This window comes from Vulpes lagopus, chromosome 8 (assembly GCF_018345385.1).
Source record: "Vulpes lagopus strain Blue_001 chromosome 8, ASM1834538v1, whole genome shotgun sequence".
In the NCBI taxonomy this organism is placed as follows: Eukaryota; Metazoa; Chordata; class Mammalia; order Carnivora; family Canidae; genus Vulpes; species Vulpes lagopus.
This window is the reverse complement of record NC_054831.1, coordinates 68,458,027-68,481,090: the sequence shown is the minus strand read 5'-3', so window position 1 is coordinate 68,481,090 and position 23,064 is coordinate 68,458,027. Positions and strand designations below refer to the sequence as shown.

The following is a 23,064-nucleotide window of genomic DNA, read 5'->3' as shown; positions in this document are numbered from 1 at the left end:
GATCACAGGAAACAAGCCACAGATATGCCAGAGCATTCCTGGCTGTCTGTACATTTTGTTTCACAGACCCTACACTGAAAACAATGAATAAGCCTTGAGATTACAAATGATCTTACTAACAATTTAGGAGACTTTCAATTTTTGACTTCCTGTGGGCAGGAAGGAAATGACAGTTGGAAGTGTGGAGAACAGGTGTTACCCTGGACAGCGTGATATCTTCTGCTTACTAAAATAAAAAAACACTGCATCAACATTCCTACATGGAAGTGAGTTCTAACCACAAGACTCAGTCTTTCCACCACAGACCCAGCTCCAGAAAACCAGATCTGTTTCCTACCAGGAAGTTGTTAAACCCAGCATTAAAGAGCAGAGTAAGGGGCAGAGTTCTTTGAATCAGACTTGGATGAATCCAAGTAAAGAATTTGGGGGTGTGAAAATGTCCCCTTCCTTGTCCTTTCAGTTACTGGCAGTGCAATTGCATGGAGGACTCGTCAGGGGACTTAGAAGGGAAAGAATCAGGATTGGCATAAACTGGTCTCAGCTGAAGGGTAGGTGACTTCAAACCCTCTCACATCTCTTTTTGTCTCTTTCTCCAAGTTGGGCGTCTAGCATTATTTCCTCCCAGTAGCTAAATGCTGCCATAATGGCATTCTTTTTCTTTGCCAAGCTACTTGCTCTATCCCTGGTGAAGGAATCTACCCTGCCTCCCAAACTGTTATGGACATTTTAGACAAATGGACACTTTAGAAGGGCTGAGGACTCTGAAATAATTGAAGGTTGTGCCTTGGTCCAGACAAAGAAACAGCCAGTTTTCTCCAGCCTCCTTTGTTAATGTTCAAATCCATGATGGAATATGCACTTTTGAGAGCATATGGACTAAAAAATGTTGGGAAAGATTATTTTTAACACTGGAACTTGAGTCTTTGTGAATGGTTGGAAAGAGATCTTTTCCTAACCTGCATCTTGAGATGAAGAAACTACAATCCCTAGAGGCTTTGTTTCCTCTCTTCTCTAGAAAGCTATGGAACCATGGGTACAGATGAAGAAGACCTGGAGGCTGTATTTAGGACCATACAAGGAAACTGAAGCTCATAGGCTGAGTGAACAGATTGTTTTGGGGTAGGTAATACATGATTTTTCCTTCTGAAAGATTAGTGTGAGAGCCAGGATTCCCTTGGAATAAAAGATGAGTTAGCTATTATCAAAGCTTAGCACATTCCCCCAACTGTCTACCACTTCTCTTACCCTTCCTCTCCATCCATTCCTTCCACAAATTCCTATTTTTTGATAGATACTGTGCTGAGATATGATGATACAAGCAGTCTTTGCCTCCAGGGCGCTTCCAGTTTTGTAGAGGACCCAGTGCACAAACAATACAGGGAGGCAAGTACTATGGTGTAAGTGTGGACAAATCCAGGAGGATTCAGAAGGTGTTTTGACTCAAAGGAGGAAATGCTTATTTCTGTTTTTCTCCTTCTCTAAAGGAGAGCAAGGAAGGGTTTCAGAGAGGAAGAAACTCTTAGAGTGGAGCCTGAAGGATAAAGGCTATGCTTTTCCCATTCTCTTGTGAGATCAGAAGGTAATAAAATTCTGCCCTCATAGCCCATTTGGCAAACTGTTATTCAAGTTTCTCCTCATTTTCTGCTTGCCTCTTGGTTATTTCATTGCTCTTTAGTGCTGCCATTTTAGGGATAAGTAGAAGTGAGATTTATTTATGTTGCTTTTGCTCAGAAGTGAGGGAAAACAAACTGATGGAGGAAAGATTTAAAAAATAGAACATAAAATTTTTATTAAGCCAGAATTGCTTTGCGTAATTGATTTTTATTAATCAAAAATTATTTACTAATTTTTATACTGGTGAAATATTACAGCTTTGCAAATATTAATAAATCAAAAGTGAAAACCCCTTCAACCCATTCCCCAGGAGCAGCACTATTAACAGTTGATGAATGTATTCCTGATTTTTAATTTATGCTTCAATCTACAACTCTGATATTTTAAAAACAAAAATGAGATTGTGCCATTCACATTGTTTTATGTAGCTTCTGCAACTTGCTCCTTTCCTACCCCTCTCTCAACTCACTACATCATGAACATTCTTAGTACTAATTTCCAAAGAAAATGTCATTATATGACACAGAGAAGGTTGCTGTAGTAATATATGGATATTGCTCTGAGTCAAAAGAAAAATCAATTTGGCCAAAACTTAACTCCTTCGGGAAGCCCTCTCTGATCAACTCTACTCGATTTTTCTTGATACTTTCTTCTGAATCATGTAGTCTTTACATATTCTTTTGGTATAATGTTTGGCTCCTGCTCATAAACATATTCCTTTCTTGTACTCAAGCCCTTTTGGTTGCCAAGAACAAAGAGCCCATTTGTAAGAATACACATGAACTGGAATGTTCAAGAACCGAGGGACTGGTGTCTCTTTGTGTGCTTACATCTCCCTGTTCATCCCTTCCAGTTTTCTCACTCTCTGGGTTGGCTTCTTTACTGACTTTTCTGTTCCCTCACCACTTGGCTTCCATTTGTTCATCCATTCATTCAGCAAATAAGTACTGAAAGTCTCAACATAACCAGGGTAGTTCCTGGGTTGCTTTAATCCTGACTCCAAATCATGGCTTCCTTTTGTTCCACTTACCAAATTCTCCTTGTGCTTCTCAGTTCAAGGTTCTAAGCTTGGGCAAGTGGGCCCAGTTTATGGAGGGATATTCTGTGGCCCAGGGCCTATTCATCCAGATGTGGCTAGAGGGGGGTGTGGAGGACTGTGCTTAGGAGAGCCCTTCACAGCCCTGACATGCCCAGCTCATTCCCTCAGTGTTCTCAGGTCTTACCTGTGCATCTGTGACATCTCCCTAACCAGAATATAAATCAATACTGTATCTCTATCATGATCTGCTCATACAAAGTGTCCAATAAACAATGTTAACACAGGCACTCTTTCCTTTACACGGAGGCGGGCTTGTTGTGGATAGAGGGTGAGAATCACAACCTCCCTCCTATTTAGAGAAAGCACAGCTAATTTTCAGAGCATTCTGTGCTGTAAGAACTGTGGGTCACATCACACGAATGTTGTCTTTGAAGGTAAAGGTGAAGACATATTAGGAACTGCTGTCAAATTATATCTGAGAAATATAAAGCGAGTGCCGTTTTAAAATTCCCATATTTGGGGCAGCCTGGGTGGCTCAGCAGTTTAGCACCGCCTTCAGCCCAGGGCCTGATCCTGCAGTCCTGGGTTTGAGTCCCACATCGGGCTCCCTGCATGGAGCCTGCTTCTCCCTCTGCTTGTGTCTCTGCCTCTCTCTCTCTCTCTCTCTCTCTCTCTCTCATGTGTGTGTCTCATGAATAAATAAAAATCTTTAAAAAAATAAAATTCCCATATTTGGAAATAAAAATTGAATACTTAAAATGGAATTAAAGACCCAGGCCAGAGTCCTTTTGCTTGGAGCCAATTTTATTCAACAACTATCTTCAACTGCCCAGGGCACAATTCCTATTAATACATAAAATTTGTAGAAGAAATTATAACACAACATAGCACTGATGACTCAAGACAGAGGGCTAGGAGGTTAGAGTATAATTTGTACCTAGCTTCTCTTAAATAGAAAATCTTGTCAGGAATGATGTGATATAGAGAATCAATGATAATTATATGGTATTAGAAGCAGTTGGTGATAGAACTGCTGCTCAGATGGTTTTTCTACCCTGTCCTTTCACATTCTTGTTACCTGTCTTCCAGGTCTCTTCTTTCATTTTAGAGGACTTCTGCAAAACACCAGCAGAGTGGAGATTCTGGTTCAAGTAAAATAGATAGCTCGAGAAACAAACGGGCTAATTCTGTTGCAGTAGGAGGGCAGGAGGCATTAATCCTCCAGCCACTACCAGAGTCCCAGGTGCACTGGGGAGCCAGGCACACCGAGCCCCTGTACAAAGGGCCTGCCTGGGGAGAGAGGAACCCAGGGAGATACTGGTGTGCCTCAGGCTGTCAGCAGGCACAGGAAAAGCCATCTAAAGAAGCAAGCATATGGAAGAGTCAGAATCCGTATCTGTTGATGCGGTGCTCCCCTCATTCCTCTTTTTTGGTTGTAGCCAAGGCTCTCCCTCCTGTCCAGGCAGCTCTATAGCTCCCTTCACTGGCTTCCCCACTTCCAGGTTGACGTTACTCCTGTCCTTCCTCCACACCAGCACTCACTCCCCTTTCCAAAATATCAAGTAAGTGGCTCTTCTGTCCAGAATACGTTGCTTTTTCACTGCCTGTCTCACACACTCACACACACACATACACTCACCCAGATCCTTCATGAAACGTTTATATTCTGACCCCAGCCAATTCTTATAACATCACCTGTCCCTACTTTCTGCCAATCAACAACACCAGATTCTCATTACCATCCAGCCTCCTGGCTTCTTTGTGTCTGGAATGTCACTGACACCCCAGAACCTGCCATCTGTCCTCCTCATCCTTATCTTTCCCTCCCCTTCCCACAGCACATAGAGGAAGTTGTCTGGGTTACCATAGCACTTAGATTTGTACTTCTGACCTCAGTGATTTTTGTTGTTCACAGGTTTGTTTTCTCCTTTGAACTTTGAGTATTTTTAGGGAAGAAATCTTCTGTCCATTCACCTTCACACCCCAGGACCTAGCAAAAGCCAAGTGTTTGTTGCAGGTGCTCAAAGGTAGTTTTTGAGGAAGGATATTCATGGAGACGATTGTTGTGTTTTAAATATTTGATATGCTTTTGGACTAGATATAGACAGCTCTTAATGTGTCAATCATGATAACAGGTTTCTAACATATGTTGGTTTCCTCACCATCAAAATAAAAATGTTAATCTATGTTATATAACAATTAATGTGTAAGAACAGATAGTTCAAAAAAAAAAAAAAAAAAGAACAGATAGTTCAAGTACCAGGGAAATATCTGGTTAGGAGATTGGCATGTGAATCCAAACACCCTTTTCAAGTGCTTTGAAGAAAAGTGAGGGGAGTCTTCCTTGATAAAGACCCAGGTTTTGGGTATGTCTTTTTGCCTGAATTTGCTTAGATATAAAAATTGGGGATTGAATTACAGCTCTTCTCTCCTTTTTTTTTTTATTTTTAAGATTTTACTTATTCATGAGACACACAGAGGCAGAGACATAGGCAGAGGGAGAAGCAGGCTCCCCACAGGGAACCCCATGTGGGGCTTGATCCCAGGGCCCCTGGCATCAAGACCTGAGCCAAAGGCAGATGCTTGACCACAGAACCACCCAGGTGCCCCTCTTCTCCTTTAACTCTAAAATTATATGATCCCAGTGGTTCTACTTAGCAAGTGTTGAATATTACATATGTTTCTGTATGTGCTCAAATTAGCAGTCCAAGCTACACGGAAAGACCAGCTTTTTTGCCAGTGCTGCAAGGCATATTCAGAAGTTCATTTGACTTTGAATAATGAACATGCAAACACACTAAATGATCATTTCCACAACTGTTCTGTTTCTTTAAGAGACCTCGCTTGTTAAGTTGGAAGATCATTGAACCATATGAGGGTCAATAAAAGAATAAAAAGTCACTGGTTAGTGATTTCAGTACAAGGAACTTGATCCTAGTTCACTATCAGTGTCCATATGCTGCTCACAGTCAAAGGGGGAGTGTTGGATCCTCAGCAGCTTGAACTTCCTCAGGATGGTTTCTGGAAGAATAATCAAGCTCCTGGTTTTTGAGCTGCTTGAGTTTGTGGCTTTCTCCACACCCACGCTTGTAATTATGGAACAGTTTGCCTCTGTCTATCAAAGCCTAACAGGTACCCCTGGAAAAACACATTATTGGCTGATTGTTTCCTGTTCCATTGCCTATGTGGCTTCAGTGACTCTACTGATTTGGGTTCCCATAAAAGTTCTCTTATACAAGAAGTATCGCCTTTACAAAAAAATTAAAGGATGGTAAGTAGAAGGGTTCTAAAGCAGGGAATCTCGGTGATGCTTTCAAAGATACTTTCTCAGGTATTATGTGTAAGGATATTAGCGTAGCACGAATGTACATAAGGTATATGCATTATGATTAATGAGAAGTCATTATCACCATTTCTTTAAATGTGTTATTTTGGTGTCTTCCTTTTTTTTTTTTTTTTTTTTTTTTAATAGGGGCATTTTTCTGACTGGTAGCAACAAGTTACAGGTGTTCATAAGCTTTTAGTTAGCATGAGTCTATGATATTCTGAGTACTAGATGTTGGACCTAATTCCTCTGTTCACTGAACTGCATAAAGTTATCACAGTGAATTTATAGAAATCAGAACTGTAAATTTATAACATAGAATTTTACTTTTGTGTGAAACAAAGTAATGTCTGTTTTAAGATGTTTACATTGCATTGTTTTGCAGGTCTAAAGCATCCTTTGACCCTTAACCAACTCAGATTTTTAAGCACCTGGTTTCTTTACTTAGATTTTAAAAAATGATACTTTACTATGTTAGTAAGTTCTTTTTCCCTCGCATGTGGGGGGGGGGGGGCTTACTTCAATAATAATTCAGAAATAATTTAAATAAATTAAGATTTAATGTTAATTCAGCAGTAATTTGATGACTGTATCACCTGTATTGACTGGGTACAAATAATGTCTGATACTAATTTAACTTTTAGATCTGCAGATCATATTTTTGCTCATCTGAGATTTTTTAGTTTTCTTTGCTAAGTTAAACCTTTCATACGAATCTTTTATTTTAAAGTCAAACAACATCAACACATTTGAAAAGCAAGCAGCTGGGAATTTTAACAAGGGCAGGAATGTGAAAATTATAGAGACAGCGGTCTAGTTGCATCAGGAGGGTAAAGAAGAGGAGAACTGAAATGTGGAATTCAAAAGCATTCTCTGGTGCCAATTCTAGATATAGCTCCACAAATCTTGCTGGGAGACTTTCAGTTCCTTGAGGGCAAAGATCTAGAAGGGTTTCGGGAATAAACCATTTGGTTGACACTGTGTTTATTGGTGGAGTTTAGGGATTTTCCAAACCTTGCCCCAAAGTCTCATAATTACCTAAGGAGCAGGTTTAGAGCTGAGCTAGGCCCTTCACTCCTCACACGACCAGGAGTTGCTTTGACTGTCCAGGACTCCTTGCTTGACTGGGAGTTTTGAGGGAAGGGTAGAATATCCAAATGACTGTAGGAACCATTGGTTTACTCCCACCCAGGAAGGCACTTCTTGATTTTATTTAATTTTTTCACATTGACTCAAATCCCTAGGACTCTAGTTTCTGAATATCAGTCAGGCAACAAACCTTCCATATCAGTTATTATCATCATCTTAAGTTATAACTGCTTCTTTACTGATCACGTATATGCTAAGAGATTTACATGTGAATTTCATTTCCTTTTATACCACCTTGTGAATTAGGTATTTTCCTGAATTTTTCATTATTATTCCCAAGAGGAAACATGATTCGAGAGGCTTTGCAACTTCCCTGGTCATTTACCTAGTGAATGAAAGGACCAAACTTTGGACCTCCATCCATTTGATTCCATAATTGGTACTTCTAACCACTCTCCTAAACTGTCTTTGAATGACAAGATCCAATCTGCTGGGTTTAGTTGAGGGCAAAGAAGAGAATAGTCTTTGATTTCTGTACTCTCCAGTACACATTTTATTTTACAAATTTGGATCGTGTGCTCCCTTCTGCTAATGAGTCTTGGGCCTTTGCAGTTATAACTTCCAGTGAATTCTTTGGGGAAATACTCTTCTGGCCTTTCATTTTCTTTTGTAGGTGTGGCTGACCTAGGTGTTCTAAATAGACACAGGTTATCTATAATTTCAGCACAACTGTGAAACTATTTCCTCATAGCCTCATTCATGAGCACTGTCATATTGCTATCTCTTACTGGCATAGAAGAGAAGAGTTACCTAGCACTATTCTAGGAGCTTTATACATTCTATACTATTAAATTTAAGCTTTATGACAGTCTGATGAGGTGTATGCTAGTGTTCTCATTTTATAGGTAAAGAAATGGAATCTCAAAGAAGTGATCAACTTTGTCAGGTAATAAAGTTCATAAGTGGTGGAGCTGGGATTTGTAAACCCAGATTGGTCTGAATCTATGCCATTTCCTTTATCTTGTATAACTTTTCCTTTATTTTTTTTCCTATCTTTGAGTGCCAAGTGTATTTTAAGAGCAGTGCAACTCTTTTGGTGTCATTAAGATATATTCTCTCCAATGATGTATATTTGATTGTACATCAAATTGTACACTATATGATTCTCAACATTATATTTATGGATATTTTAATATATGTGGTAATGTAGAGTGTTGATCTTAATTGCTAGATAAAAATAATGCAAAAATAATTGGTATTATAAAAAGTAGGAATTGAAATAATGATTTCTGAAGAATGCTTAAATAGTTGTTTATGCAAAATTTTATAGATCCTTAGCATTCACAGATAGATTGTTGATGAGCCTATTTGAGGACCTCCCTGTAGGTTCATGATGGCATTATTAGCCTCATGAATTTGGTATTCAGGAAAGAATGAGTCATCCAACTAGTAAAGAGTTTGCCCCGGCCATACAGCTGAGAGGTACAGACCTGAGTTGAAATCCCAGCTTTGACAGTGACTGTGAGAACTTCTGTGAGTTATTTAAATTCTTTGAATTTTAATTTTCTCATGAGCATTACAGGGACAACCTAGCTCTTTCACTTGAGTGTTGTTTTAAGAAATGGAATAAGATAATGAGTTCCAAGCATAATGCCTGGCACATAGTATGGATTCAATGAATATTATTGTTATTACCTCAGGCTGAGTTTAGTATTTCCATTTAAAATATGATCTTGTTTAGGAGCACCTAGGTGAATTAGTAGGTTAAGTGTCTAACTCTTGATTTCAGCTCATATCATGATCTCAGGGTTGTGGGACTGAATCTTGTTTTGAACTCCATGCTGAGTGTGGAGTCTGCTTAAGATTCTCTCTCCTCTGCTTCTCCTCACCCCATCCCCCCCAATTAAAAACCAAAAACAAAACAAAACAAAACCCATGATCTTTTTAAATTTTCTGAATGACTCTGAGAAGTGGTAGAGGTAATGATAAAAAAATGATGAATACAATTATATGCCATAAATGATACTCTTTGAATTTGGAAAATCTTGTAGGTCTCTTTATCCTTTGAAAAAATGAAGACCAATATAATAATACCATGAGTATCTTGCAAAGTATTTGACATTCATATAGTGCTTTTTGTGTTTTTTTTTCTCACTTAACCTGAATGCCAGTGTTGTGAAATTGACCAAGTGGATATAATTCCTATTTTGTAAGGGAGGGAACAATGCCAAAGAGCTTAAGACATGTACACTAAATCAACAGTAGAATCTGAACTTTAATCCAGTACTCTTTCCTTTAGTCTTGTGAAACACTTCATTCTCTTTAGAATGACTGTTCCTTTTTAGGGATGCCTGTCATAATTCATAATAGACTAGGGAGATGATTTGAGGAATGAGGAAAAGCTATTTATATACACACCACATTGTATATCCCAGTAAATAAGAGAGATCCTGGGAATATCAGTGAATGTGTGAAACCATTGAGCTACAGGGCTAGTTTGCAACTGGAGCGATTGATCTCAATGAAGAGGGCACCTGGGAACAGGATAATAATGGAGGACGTGTAGGGATTCCCAGAAAGCCTTGAGACCCAGGGATGCATTTCTGGAATTCTCTCAAATCTATTAGAGTACAATTACCTTAGATTATGACATGTCAGGAATTCCGGGCAGTGCCACATTTGAAATACATCAACATTTGGGACTACATTTTGCCTTGCTTAAGTCCTTAACCTATTTTTTTTTAAGATTTTATTTTCTTATCAGGGAGTGAGAAAGAGGAAGAGAGCACAATCGGGGAGCAGCAGGCAGAGGGAAAAGCACACTTTCTGCTAAGCAGGGAGCCCAATGTGGGGCTTGATCCCAGGACTCTGGGATCATGACCTGAGCCAAAGGCAGATACCACTCAGGTATCCCAGTGCTTAACCTATTAGACAGGATTTGCTGTTGATTTGTGATAGTAATAGTAGTAGTAATTGTAGTTACAGTAAAATAAAAGAAGTACTTATCAAAAGCTGTTCAATAGTAGCACTATGTACCAAGCATAGTTGTAAACACATTGCCTATATTATTTTAGCTTATTCTCTAACCTTTATATGTGAGAACACTTAGAGCACCCATCTGACAAATGAGGAAACTGGGGCACAGAAGTTCCAAGACCATGCAGCTAGTGAGTGAGCCGTGGAGCCAACACTGACCACAGGGTGCTCTGTCCCCAGAGCCTTGTCTCCTGAGCACCTTACTATTCCACAGCAGCACACGCAGGTCACATGCACCGTGGTAATAATACTTGGGCACTGCTGGACAGGCTGAATAAACTGAAGGAAGCAGAGCTTGCTCTTTTCAGGACTGGGAAGGTCATTAGTAAGTTACCATGAACTAAACACTGGTGCTTCACAGTTACTTCTTTCGAGAGCACTCTTGTTTCTTTCAATGTATCTGTCCATCTTCTATTCACTGGCAATAATTTTGTGATACTTGACTATAGGCTTTTTCTTTCTTCCCCCACGATATCCAGTAAATCAGGAGTATATTTACTTTTGCTTTTCTCTCCCACTTTGAGCAGTAAGTCACCAGATTCCATTAAATCTTCCTCTTTCCTCTCTCTTGCATTACCTCTTTGTTCTCCATGACTGTTTTCCTCACCTGAGTTAGGCACTAACTTCCAGGGCCATCATCATACATGGGACATGGCTCCCCAAATTTTCATATATTCAAAACCAAGATCAGATCATTTGTCCTGGTTGTTTTGTTCAAGGAAGCATGAAGAACATTTTATTAACCAATGCTGGGGCTCTGATACCCTAGTTTTTGTGTCTTTAATTATGAAAATAGTCTTCCTTATTTCCATATATGAAAATAAAATCTGCCATCGTGAAAATTCCTCCCCATCTTTTCTGTAGATTTCATGTCCTCTGTCTTCCCTTTATATGCTAGTGAATTTGGCCATGTCCAGGAACTCTGCCCAATTACCCCCACTCCCAATTTTCTAGAACCCCCTAGAACCCCCTTTCTTTTTAAGTAGGCTCCATGTCTAACATGGAGCCCATGGGGCTTGAACTCACGACCCTGAGATCAGACCTGAGCTGAGGTCAAGAATTGGATGCTTAACTGACTAAGCCACCTGAGTGTTCTCCAATTTCCCCCCTTTTATTGCTTTACAAGCACTCTAATTGTCTCATAATATAAAATGCCACTTATATGATGATTCCCAAAATAGTGTCTCCAGGGGTGACTTAGAGGAAAGTGTGTATATTAAAGTTTTTCAAATATTTGAAAGTAGCGACATCACCCTGCCATCTCATGCACACCCCATGGCAGTCTCCTATCTTCTGTGGTGTGCAGGTTTCATCAGGTATTCTTGTCCTGTGATTTCTGGACCTTTTACCCTTTTGGATATTTCCTTGGGATGATGACTGGCTTGTTAATTTTCAAATGATCTCACTGATACCCTGATGTCCTGTTGATGCAACTCAGCTTCAGCCATTGGTGTGATGTATTGACTTCAACTAGAACTGTGTCACTTTTATAAGGAGTTTCAAAACTGAGGGTGTGACTTCTAGAAAAACTTGCTCTCATTGCAGTTACCTCATCTTGTGCTGAGGCAACTTCCATGGCCTTTAAGTGCTGCAAAGTCAGAGTGTGCTTTATGTATCTTTCCGTCTTGGGAACAGAGTGTAGTTCACATATTTAACAACAGTTTATATGAATGGATGAATGCAGAACTTGACTTATAGTATGAGCTCACTGGGGATAGTGTCAAGTAGAAGTGTTATTTTTTGTTGGGAAGTTAATGGCAGATCATGGGAAGTCTTGAAAGACAAGGAAGGAAACTTTGACTTGAAGAGCTAGGTGATAGAGAATGTGTACAAGTTTCTGAGCTTAGAGTGGTTTCCCAAGTTATTATCTGACCTGTTCCACCTACCATACTTTCTCTATGAGAAACCTCAGGGCCATAAGTCTTCCTTCCTGCACAAATAGGAATCTTCAGCTTACCATGGCTGAGGTCTTTCTATGTAGGCCTACTCCTGGGGGAGTCTCTTTCTAATTTACTCCAGATGCCCACAGAGCTCTACTGGTAGTGACCTAACTCATCCTTCCATCTGGAACTTACACCACATCCACAAGTCCTTCTCCTTAGGCATTCTACAGCCTTGCACTAGTCTTAGCATGAGTACACCTTCAAAGATGTGTCTGTGGGTTTTTCAACATAAATTTCATTGTATAAATTGCCTAGGATTGCTGTTACAATGTACCACAAACTTGGGAGCTTAAACAGTTGAAAGGTACTGTCCCCTAATTCTGGAGGCCAGAGATCTGAAGTCAAGGTGTTAGTTGATTCTTTCTGAGGGTTGTAAGGGAGAATCTGTCCCAGGCCTCATTCCCAGCTTCTCACAGTGTGCTGGTACTCTTTAAAGATGCATCACACTGCTTGATCTCTGCCTTCCTCATCATGCAATGTCTTCCAGTGTTTCTTACATAATCTTCTGTCTATACATTCTCCAAGTTTTCCCTTTTTATAAGGACACCAGCCATGTGAGATTAGGGCCTACCCTAATGACCTCATTTTAACTTATTACCGCTGGAAAGATCCTGTTTCCAGATTAAGTAACATTGTAAGGTACCAGGAGTTGGAACTTCAACATATCTTTTGGGGGGAACACAATTTAACCTACAACACTTAGTAATAAATTATAAAAATATATTAGCAGTAAAGATTTTCAAATATAAATTATCATTATTTCTGGTTACATAAAACACAGAACTTGGATTAGGAACAGGTTACATCTTTATTTTTACTAACCTCTCTCTAATTGAAAGGTATAATTTTGAAGGTTGGTAACAAACCACAAGTACTATTACCAGAATCTGTAATTTCATTACATAGGTCTTTTCATATCACATTACTTCATACTATGGTTTATGATCTTCACCACCTTGAAATTATGAGTAATTTCAGTTTCCACTAGATCTTGGGTACTCCAAAGAAAATAAGAAAATGTGTTCATAGATAGGCACATGTATTACTATATCAGAATTTTAAAAAATTGGGATAACTGAATTTCAACATAATTGCTTTGTTTTTAAAAATTATATTTTGAGAAACATCCATAGGATTTATAAAATTCTCAGAAGTTTCACTGCACAAAAAAAGTTCTAGAACGTTGTTCTAGCCAGTGGAGATAACATAGTGAAACCACTCAGATAAGTTTCCTGCTCCCACGGAACTTGGTTTGTGGATTGGCAACAAGGAATGTGTAAAGAGTAAACAAGAAATAATCAGCAGAATTTCAGATAGTCATAAGGCTGTGAATATATACAATTTGGATGACAATGGGTGTCAGACACAGAAGATCCAGGAATAGAGAGCCCCAGGCAAAAGGAGTAGCCAATGTACAACTTGAAGGTGGGGCAAGCTTACTGCAATCATGAAATAACTGGAAGGTCAGTATGGCTGGAGTAAAAACAATTTTTGAGAGAGAGAAAAGTCATTCTAAATGAGAAAGAGAGTAGGAGGAAGAAGAGAAACCATGTATAGAACATGTAGCCTATGGGATCCCTGGGTGGTGCAGCGGTTTGGCGCCTGCCTTTGGCCCAGGGCGCGATCCTGGAGACCCGGGATCGAATCCCACGTTGGGCTCCCGGTGCATGGAGCCTGCTTCTCCCTCTGCCTGTGTCTCTGCCTCTCTATCTCTCTCTCTGTGTGACTATCATAAATAAATAAAAATTAAAAAAAAAAAAAAAGAACATGTAGCCTAGGGTAATAGGTTTCAATTTTATTCTAATTACATTTTTCACATATTGTATATTTTAAAAAATATATAAAATACACACGTGTATATTTTATGAAAAATACACAAAGAGTTTATCATCATAACCATTTGTAACTGTACAGATCAGTGGCATTCAGAACATTCACACTGTCTCTGCCTCTCATGAGTAAATAAATAAATAAATCTTGAAGAAAAAAAAAAAAAACACTGTTGTGCCATCACCACTATCAATCCACAGAACTCTTCGTCTTCTGAAACTGAAGCTTCATCTCCACAAAACACTAACTCTCCATTCACCCTACCCCCATCATTGGAGATTTTTGAGCAGGGCAGTGATATGTTTTTCATTTTAAAGATATAACAGTTTGCTCTATGGAGAAAACGTTGCTAGGCAAGAATAGAAGTACTAACAGGAAATCGGTTAGGAAGTCAGATGAGAGATGATAGCAGATGAGCTACAGTGTTAACAAAGGATGGAATGGAAATGTATTTTGAGTAAATCTACTTGCAGTCAACCAGACAGCGTTTGATGATAATTGGAACAAGTATGAAGAAGGATGTGGAGTCTTTTTCAGGCCTGTTAAATCTGAGTGGCCTGTTAGACATCCCAGTGGAGGTACCAAATAGAATTGGGCATACAAGCCCAGAGCTCAGGAATATATATTTATATATAATATTATATATATAATATGTCATAAAAATATTATATTTGGAAGTCATGGGTAAGTGGGTGGTATTAAAGCCATAGGATTGGCTGAGATAATTGAGGGAGAAAATATACACGAAGAAGAAGAGCAGAAGTAAGCCTGGGGCACTCTCTGTTGTTGACCACAGGCTGAGAAGAGGATTCTGTGAAGGCTCTAGCCAGTTTTAGAGAGCTGGGTGCTACAAGAACCTGGATCTGGGATCAGGAAAGGAAGCAAAGCTACTCCTTAAGAACCTCATTGTACCTCTGAGTCTTACTAGGAGAGAGGTCTGTCCTGCCTCCTAATTTACGTCTATACCCTGAACATCTAAGACCAGGCTGGCATAAATGGGACCAAGGAAAAATCCGTAGTTATTTGAAAGAGTTCAATACTTTTTGTACTTAGAAACACATTATCATATAAATATAATTAGTAAAATGTATGTTTAAGGAAAGAGAAAGTATTTCATTATACAGAAGCTTTGAATATATTTTGTCTTCCCATAAATTAACTATGGTAAGTGTATATTTTAATTCTTTCTGTCGTAAGACATTTTATGTATTATATATGTATTATATCTCAATAACTATTTGATTAATCATGCAAAGTTTAAGAAGTGGTCCAAAAACATGTGTGAAATATACATGCATACATATATCTGTGATTTTTTTAAAAAAAGATTTTATTTATTCATGGGGAGCCCAATGAGGACTCAATCCCAGGACCCCGGGATCACAATCTGAGCCAAAGGCAGACATTCAGCCACTGAGCCACCCAGGCATCACTATATGTGATTTTATATATATGTGACATATATAAAATTTTATATTTTTGTATATATTCTATATATGTGATATATATAATTTTTATATATCATATATATATATATATATAATTTTTTTGGTTCAAGTAAGAAATATCCAAATGTTTTCACTTGAAGTCATTCTTGATATATGATTTGTAAATGTCTTTTTTGAAAAACCAATTTTAGAGATAGGGTATATTATACCTTAATAAAGTCATGTTCTTTTTTCTAGTTGGTCATCAGAGCTAGAACTTTGGGGCAAGATTCGAAATAATGAATTATGAAAATGTTGAATGTCTCTTGTCTTGCACTGAGATACTCTTAGAAATCCATGGTTTGCTAGTTATTTGGAAATGTTTCACCCCTTTGTTCTAGAAAATATTCCGGTTTTTGCATGTGTTGCCCTTTGCCATACTCAAACATTTGGGAAATGGAAATAGGGAAGCAGTTGTTTCTTAGAAAAACTATAGATGAATGGAACAGGAACTGCAAAATTAGCAAAATGTAACAGGAACTGTTGATCTTGTACATTATTGCTTTTGCTTATTTTTTTCTCCTTTGCTAGGAGACCTGTTATGGTGATGTGTGTTGTATTCACTACACTTCCCAGCTTCAGCTTTTCTATCGCAGTTACTGAGGTATGGAATTTTTATTTCTTCTGCAAGATTTTGAGATTTTGAAATTTCCCTTGTTACTGAATTTTGATAGAATAATATGCCTGAAAATTCTCTTAAAGTTTATTTTATTTAGGCTTCTTCCAAGTTACATTGTATATATTTAAAGTCCTAAGATCATCATTACCTCTGAGATTGTGAAGGAAGGTCTAGCAGCTAATTAAACAAACAAACAAACAAACAAACAAAACCCTTCTGTGTTTGTGTATGAGAGACAGGAACATTAATTTCAAATTAATAAAAAAGGAATCTGAAAGCAGAGCCACCTTTATTTCTTTTAACTAGATGTCTTTTAAACTAGTGTCCTCAGTTCTAAACAATATCCAAAGGAAGAACTACTCACATTACAAGACCTTTGATAATATATCCATTGGTGAAGGATTTGTACATGATATTTATGTGAAAGTAAATATGACTATATTTTGACTAAATGCAACTTCAAAAGGACTCTGGTAGATGGGCATCTATAGGGCTTGGTTTCAGCATTCAGTAGATCGTATATCTACCTCACATACACAACTCCTATGGATTGAGGGTCTAACTCCCTTATGTGAGAGGCTGGTTCAAAGCTGCCTTCCAGGAACTGTGGTGTTCCAGAGGGTTTTCAGTTCATTTTCCCCAAATATTATAGGCAAAATTTCCAGGTTGTGAGAAGTTTAGGTTAGAAGAATAATGCCCTATTAACCTTATTAATTTACATGATGCTGTGAAAAATATAATTTTCGCTTCTCTAAAGTGAACAACTTAAATTCTTTTATATTTCATAGATGAAATATGTTGAGTAGATACTTATCAAGTGCATATTACATCCCAGGCACTGTGTTAGGTACTGGGATAGAACACTCAGAGAATTTGACAGAGCCTCTGGCCTTCAGTAATTATTAATAGTAGAGAGAAAAATAATAGGCAATTAGAATAGTTCTGATAGGCATTATGAGAGAAGTGAGTACTGGGTAGTGTATGATATCATTAGAAATACATGGTTGTTAGAATATATCTTAGATGCTACATTAGGACAATGTATGAATGTGTTAGAGTAACCTCAGAAGAGCTCCACAAATGTACTTTGCATCAAACAGCAATATGTGAATATTCTTATCTAGATTTATCATTTCTTCCTCCCTCCTCCCCAAAGACTTTGTAAAGCACTTGGGAGGTTCCCAAGACCTTTAAAAATTCAGTTTACAACATTTTAAGGAAACCTATTATCATAAAATGATTGTATATTTGTAGTTTTGATTGCCCTTTTTGCTTATTTTCTATTATGCTCTTACCCACTGTTGCATTTTTCCTTCTTTCATTTAATTTTTCTCTGAAGTATAACACACAAATAGAAATATGTATAAAACATAAGATATACAATATTAATGGATATCACAAAGTGAACCCCTGTGTAAACACTACTCGGGTCAAAAAGTAAAACTTTGCCAGCTCCCTAAATGCAACCCCCATGTTTTTTGCAATGACCACCTTTCCGTCCTCCTCAAGTTACATTGTATATATTTAAAGTCCTAAGATCATTACCTCTGAGATTGTGAAGGAAGGTCTAGCAGCTAATTAAACAAACAAACAAACAAACAAACAAACCCTTCTGTGTTTGTGTATGACAGACAGGAACATTAATTTCAAAATAATAAAAAAGCAGGAATCTGAAAACAGATCCACCTTTATTTCTTTTAACTAGATGTCTTTTAAACTAGTGTCCTCAGTTCTATCCAATATCCAAAGGTAATTTCTACCTTAACTTCTAATACCACAGATTGGTTTCTCTGTTTTTTAATCTTTTTAAAGGGAAAGACAATTATATATCTGCCACTTATCTATTGTATATCTAATTATCTACCTAATATGTGTCAGGCTTTTTATTCAAAAGTGTGACTCATACAACCATAGTCCATTCGTTTTCATTCTGTAGAATATTTCATTTTGTGAATATGTTAGTTTATCATTTCTGCTTTTGATGCCTCCATTCAGTTGTGTCTGATTTTGGTTAGGACAAATAATGCTGCTGTGAATGTCTTTGAGTATGTCTACTGATGCACATATGCAAGAATTTTATTTGGTTAAATATGCAGGAATATTAATTGATGGGTCTTAATATATTCAAATGTTCAACTGTAGTAGAAAATGCCAGTTTTCCAAAGAGATTCTACTAATTTAGACTTAACACTGGCAGAGAATGAGCATGCCTATTGGTCTATATCCTCACTAACCTTACCTTATAAGTCTTTGAGCCCTTCTGGTGGGTATATTCTTGAATCTCATTGTAGTTTTATATTGCATTTCCCTAATAACTAATTGAGCATTTTCTTACGTTGCCACTTTTTTCCTATTGTGTCACTTACCTTTTTAGAATTTATTCAGAAGTTTATATATATACATATATATGTGTATATATATATATGTATGTATATATATATATTCAGATTTCAAGCTCTTTGTTGATTATATGTATTGCAAATATAGTCACACTCTGTGATTTAATACTTTTCATGCTATTTTTGGACAAATAGTTGTTCATTTAAAAACAGTCCAGTTGGGATCCCTGGGTGGCACAGTGGTTTGGCGCCTGCCTTTGGCCCAGGGCGCGATCCGGGAGACCCTGGATCGAATCCCACGTCGGGCTTCCAGTGCATGGAGCCTGCTTCTCCCTCTGCCTGTGTCTCTGCCTCTCTCTCTCTCTGTGACTATCATAAATAAATCAAAATTTAAAAAAAAATAAAATAAAAACAGTCCAATTTATCAGTTTCTTTTCTTCATGGATAGTAATTTTGATAACTTGAGAATATTTTGTCATACTGTGAATCTGAACCTCAAAGACCGGAAGATTTCCTCCTATACTTTATTTTGGAGCCTGTCTTGTTTTACATTCTGTTTTAGATTCACAATCCATTTGAAACTACTTTTTGCATATATTGTGCAGTCGGGAGTTCATTTTTCCTCCAATCAATGTCTAATGGATAGAGCACTATTTGCTAAAAAGTCTGTCTTTCCACATTTCTCTGCAGTGCTACTTTTGTTATAAATCACATGTGTGTGTGTCTATTTGATATATATGTGGGTGTGTGTGATATATATATGAATATACACACACATCTATTTCAAGTCTTCTGTTTTGTCCACTGCCTGCTTTTATATACCTATGCCAACACCACACTGAATTCTTACAGCTTTATAATAGCTCTTTATATCCAAAAGAGTAAATCTTTATATCTTTTTTGTCTAAATGTCTTGCTGTTTGTATTTCTATGTGGATTTTGGAATCAGCTTATCATTTTCTGCAAAAACTTTGAATTTTGATTGAGGTTTCATTGAATGGTATCACTTTTTAAAAATCTCATTTTCCCTTTATGGGTATTTAGAAATAATTTATCCATTTGGGGGAGGTTTTACCCATGTACAATTATGTAGTCTATGAATAATGATACATATTTCTTTTCTTTCCAATACTTACAATGTTTATTTCTTTCTCTTGCCTCATTACACTGGTTAGGACCCTCTAGTACAATGTTGAATAGACTTGGTCATGGTGGCACCTTGTCTTCTTCCTGGTCTCAGAGGGAAAACTCTCAACATATCACCACTAATATGATGTTTGCTATAGGTTTTTTTTGGTAGATACCTTAATCAGATGAAGGCAGTGTCCCAAAAGTTGGCTGGATTTACCAGGACTCTCCCTTCTTGGAAGACACTGAACTCCATCCAATATCTATGCCCCTAATTCTTTGACCTAGGGACTTCCAAAGTCTCTGCTTAGCAGTACAGTTGGAGGAAATTACCCATCCCATCATTACCAGCAGACTGTTGTTATATTTATGCCTGTATTTACCAAGTTTTATGGGGTTGAACACCTGAAAAGCTGTAAATCGAACTTCTAGTCTTTTAGGAAATATCTTTATAATTAATTTAGTGCTGCTTCAGACTATTAAAAGAATTTTAAACAAAGAAAGTATAAAAATGTAATCCTTCCAAATGGTTTTCTGAAAACAGGTTAAAAAAAATAATGGTTCTGCGTCTCCCTTACCTGAAACATTACCTGACCTGCCAGTTTCTCTGGTTCTGACTTCCTTGATTGTGGTTGATATTATCGAAAAACTCAGGATATATCCTCTTAGAGGGCAGCAAAAGAGTAAGTATTCTTTTAAATATAAATATCTTTAGGAGTTTGACAGATTATTTGTATTTTGGTAGTACTGATAAAGAGTAAACTTACAAATATTTAATATGAAAATTTTGTTTAGTGAGAAAATTATCTAGGTAAATTATTATAGATTTATATTTTTTAGGAACTCTCCTAAAACCTTAAGTTTAGGTAAATAAGTAGCTTAGTTTGGGACACCTTTGTGAGTTTTTTTGTTTTGTTTCGTTTTTTTGGTGGGGGGACATCTTTGATACAGAAATCAATGTGACTACTGCAATTATGTCCTAGAGAATTATGTGTTTTTAATTGTGGATTGTCAAAAAGCTAAATATCACACTAACAAAATCAAGATATACTGCAAATAATCCTGCAAAAAAGATCAATCAAACCTAATTTAGGTTGGCCTTTAAAAAAAAAGGTATTTTGCTAATTGGATATTATGTTTGTTCTTAAATTTTCTCAACTTTCACTTAATTTTGTGTGATAATATCTGTGTTTAATTTATAAGTGTATGCTCTAGTTCTTATATGGCTAAGATTTTATATTTGGAGTGGGTAAGTTTTGTCTATTCACTTCCTGCCTGGTAGGGTGGTTGGGTTAAATTGAGTGAGTCACTAGGAATTCTTTAGAGTAATAGGGATGACTACTACAGCCAGGAAGGAAAAGACCAGAGAATCATTTATGGCACATGAGCCACCAGCCTTCCAGTCATTCTTACTCCTGGAATTGAGAAATTAAACTGAGTTGGGAGGCCATCAGGAAATCTGAGACTCTGAGCTTCATGTTCTGTACTTTGTCCTTGGTAGGAGATGATGGTTGTTATGTTTAACATAACATAGGGTATGATAAGGTAGGTAAGATGGTAGCTAGTGGCCATCTGTTGAGGAAAAGGTATCCTTAAGTTACATCTGCCCTCCAGAGTCAAGTGTATTTGTCTGAATCTGATGGGATTTGGAAATTGTCTGAATTGTCATATCCTTTGCTACTTCTCTAGACTCCTGATGCAAACCTATTTTGAAATTGGATTGTTTTTAATAATGCTATAACTTCCATTCTAATGTGGACTTTCTGTTTAAGCTCTTAGTGAAAGTTCTCTTTCTACAAAATGTATGGGCATTTTTGGAAATAAGTTATTGGCATTTTATATTTTAAGTGATGAGTTGGATTGTTAAAGGGGAATTTTCCCTGTATCCAGTAATTACACTGAGAATTGAAATGAGAAAACTCCAAAGAAGTCAGTCTTGGAGACAACACTTGATAACATATTGCACAACTGCTTTTTCTTGTTTGAAGACCCTTCTTCTTGAGCTCTTGTCTGACCAACCTTGGGAAGGTTAATGTCTGGTTTAATAGCTCCCCCATTTAACAAAATCATGCTTTAAAAAACTAGCATTCACTCAAAATACCTTTGCAAATATGAATATATGTTAATCTGTTATGCAAGCTTTTGAACTCAAATAGTCTGCCATACACATTTCGATATGCATACTAATAAAATAAATTATGTGAATTTTGAATTTATGGGGAATTCTCATTTATTCTCTGGAATTTAATACATAAATTCATAAACATAGAAGTTGTAATTCATAAATCTGAACATAAGCCAGTATGCTAAAATATGCTGTCACTGCATGTGGCACTTCAGAATCCAAGAGGTAGGGTAGGGGTGGGTGGTGAACAAGCTTTAGAAACATTTGGCTTCCTTTGGAAAATGTTTGGGAAAGGGAATATATTCTGTTCTGTGCTTTATTCAGAGAGTTTGAAATACCTACCCATCTATGAGCTTGTAGCAGTTATGACCTTATGTGAGATGAAAATAAAATAATCTACAATGCTTTCTGGACACTTTCATGCCATCTCAACCATCTCAATTACAAGCTGGAAAAGCTTGATCTTTGTGTAGCTTTTCCTTTAAATAAAAGTTATTCAATATAGAAAAATATGTTTATGCTTAAAGCAGTCTTCACTGAATCAAGGAGTCCATTCTGCTAACTTTCCATTACCAGTTGAAATATCTCAGTATCAAGTGATTATCAGGTCATAACATCCAGGCTCATCATTTCACATATCCTGAGCCTCACATGGGAATATTTTTTGATACACAGATCTTTGAGGCACAGCTGTCTCACAGATGTATGCCATACCTAATAATGTCAGTCCCAGTCATGGGATCAAATAATAAGTATACAGCCTGAATGTCCCCAGCTCTTACTAGGATGAGGGTACAGATGAGCACACTTTGATATTTCTATTTGAATTTTACTAGCTCAAGCCCAACCAATGAATGACTAGACATCCATTCCCCTTCCTCTTCCATATTGTTCCCTTTCCCATTTTTTAAGCCAGATCGAAGGTGAGTCTCTTGTAGTCTCATTTGTTGGTCCAGACTGCTAAATATTCCATTGTTCCTGCTTTTTTTCAGTTATCATTCTCATGCACAAACAACTTGTCATGCTGTTTTTCCACCACTCTTGACTGACTCTGCTCTAAATGCTTTTAGTACTGCTATTACTTGCCTCTGGGATATTTGATGTTCCGCTGATGCTTTAGACTGATTGCTTTTCTTTTGACAGTTGGAAGACTGACTTCCTTCACTGAGTTCTACTTGTTTAGAGACATCCCAAACAGAGCAATAGATTTTCATTTGGGAACACAAGTCTTTTATGCCCAGAATGTATAAGCACCAACAGATTGGCTGTGATTTAACAACTTCAAGTAATGGTCATTCCACTCCACTGGAAACCATCATTTCCCCTCCTATCACTAGATTTTGTGGTTGATTCTGGTAGAGCCAGATTCCTTTTCTTGAGGTAGTTTTTTTCCATGGGATCTCATAGTTTCTCCTTTATCAGTTTTACTTGTATTTTCTGAACCCCAAATCATGGTCACCCTTAGATTCTCTTTGCCCCCATATAGATTC

At 37.4% G+C, this 23,064-nt stretch overlaps 1 protein-coding gene across 3 annotated transcripts in view; it reads left to right on the top strand.

Annotated features, from left to right (window-relative positions):
• Positions 1-407: 407 nt before the first annotated feature.
• TMEM236 (transmembrane protein 236) overlaps positions 408-23,064 on the top strand; it is a 38,494-nt gene continuing 15,837 nt past the window's right edge. The window contains exons 1-4 of one of the 3 annotated variants that reach the window (XM_041767586.1): positions 408-548; positions 1,016-1,119; positions 15,895-15,967; positions 19,994-20,132. In XM_041767586.1, coding sequence (XP_041623520.1) covers positions 1,022-1,119; positions 15,895-15,967; positions 19,994-20,132 — 310 coding nt within the window. In that variant the 5' untranslated portion in view covers positions 408-548; positions 1,016-1,021. Of the gene's footprint in view, positions 549-859; positions 1,120-5,560; positions 5,925-15,894; positions 15,968-19,993; positions 20,133-23,064 lie in introns of those variants that run through there. The other 2 variants (XM_041767587.1, XM_041767585.1) reach the window with 2 other exon arrangements.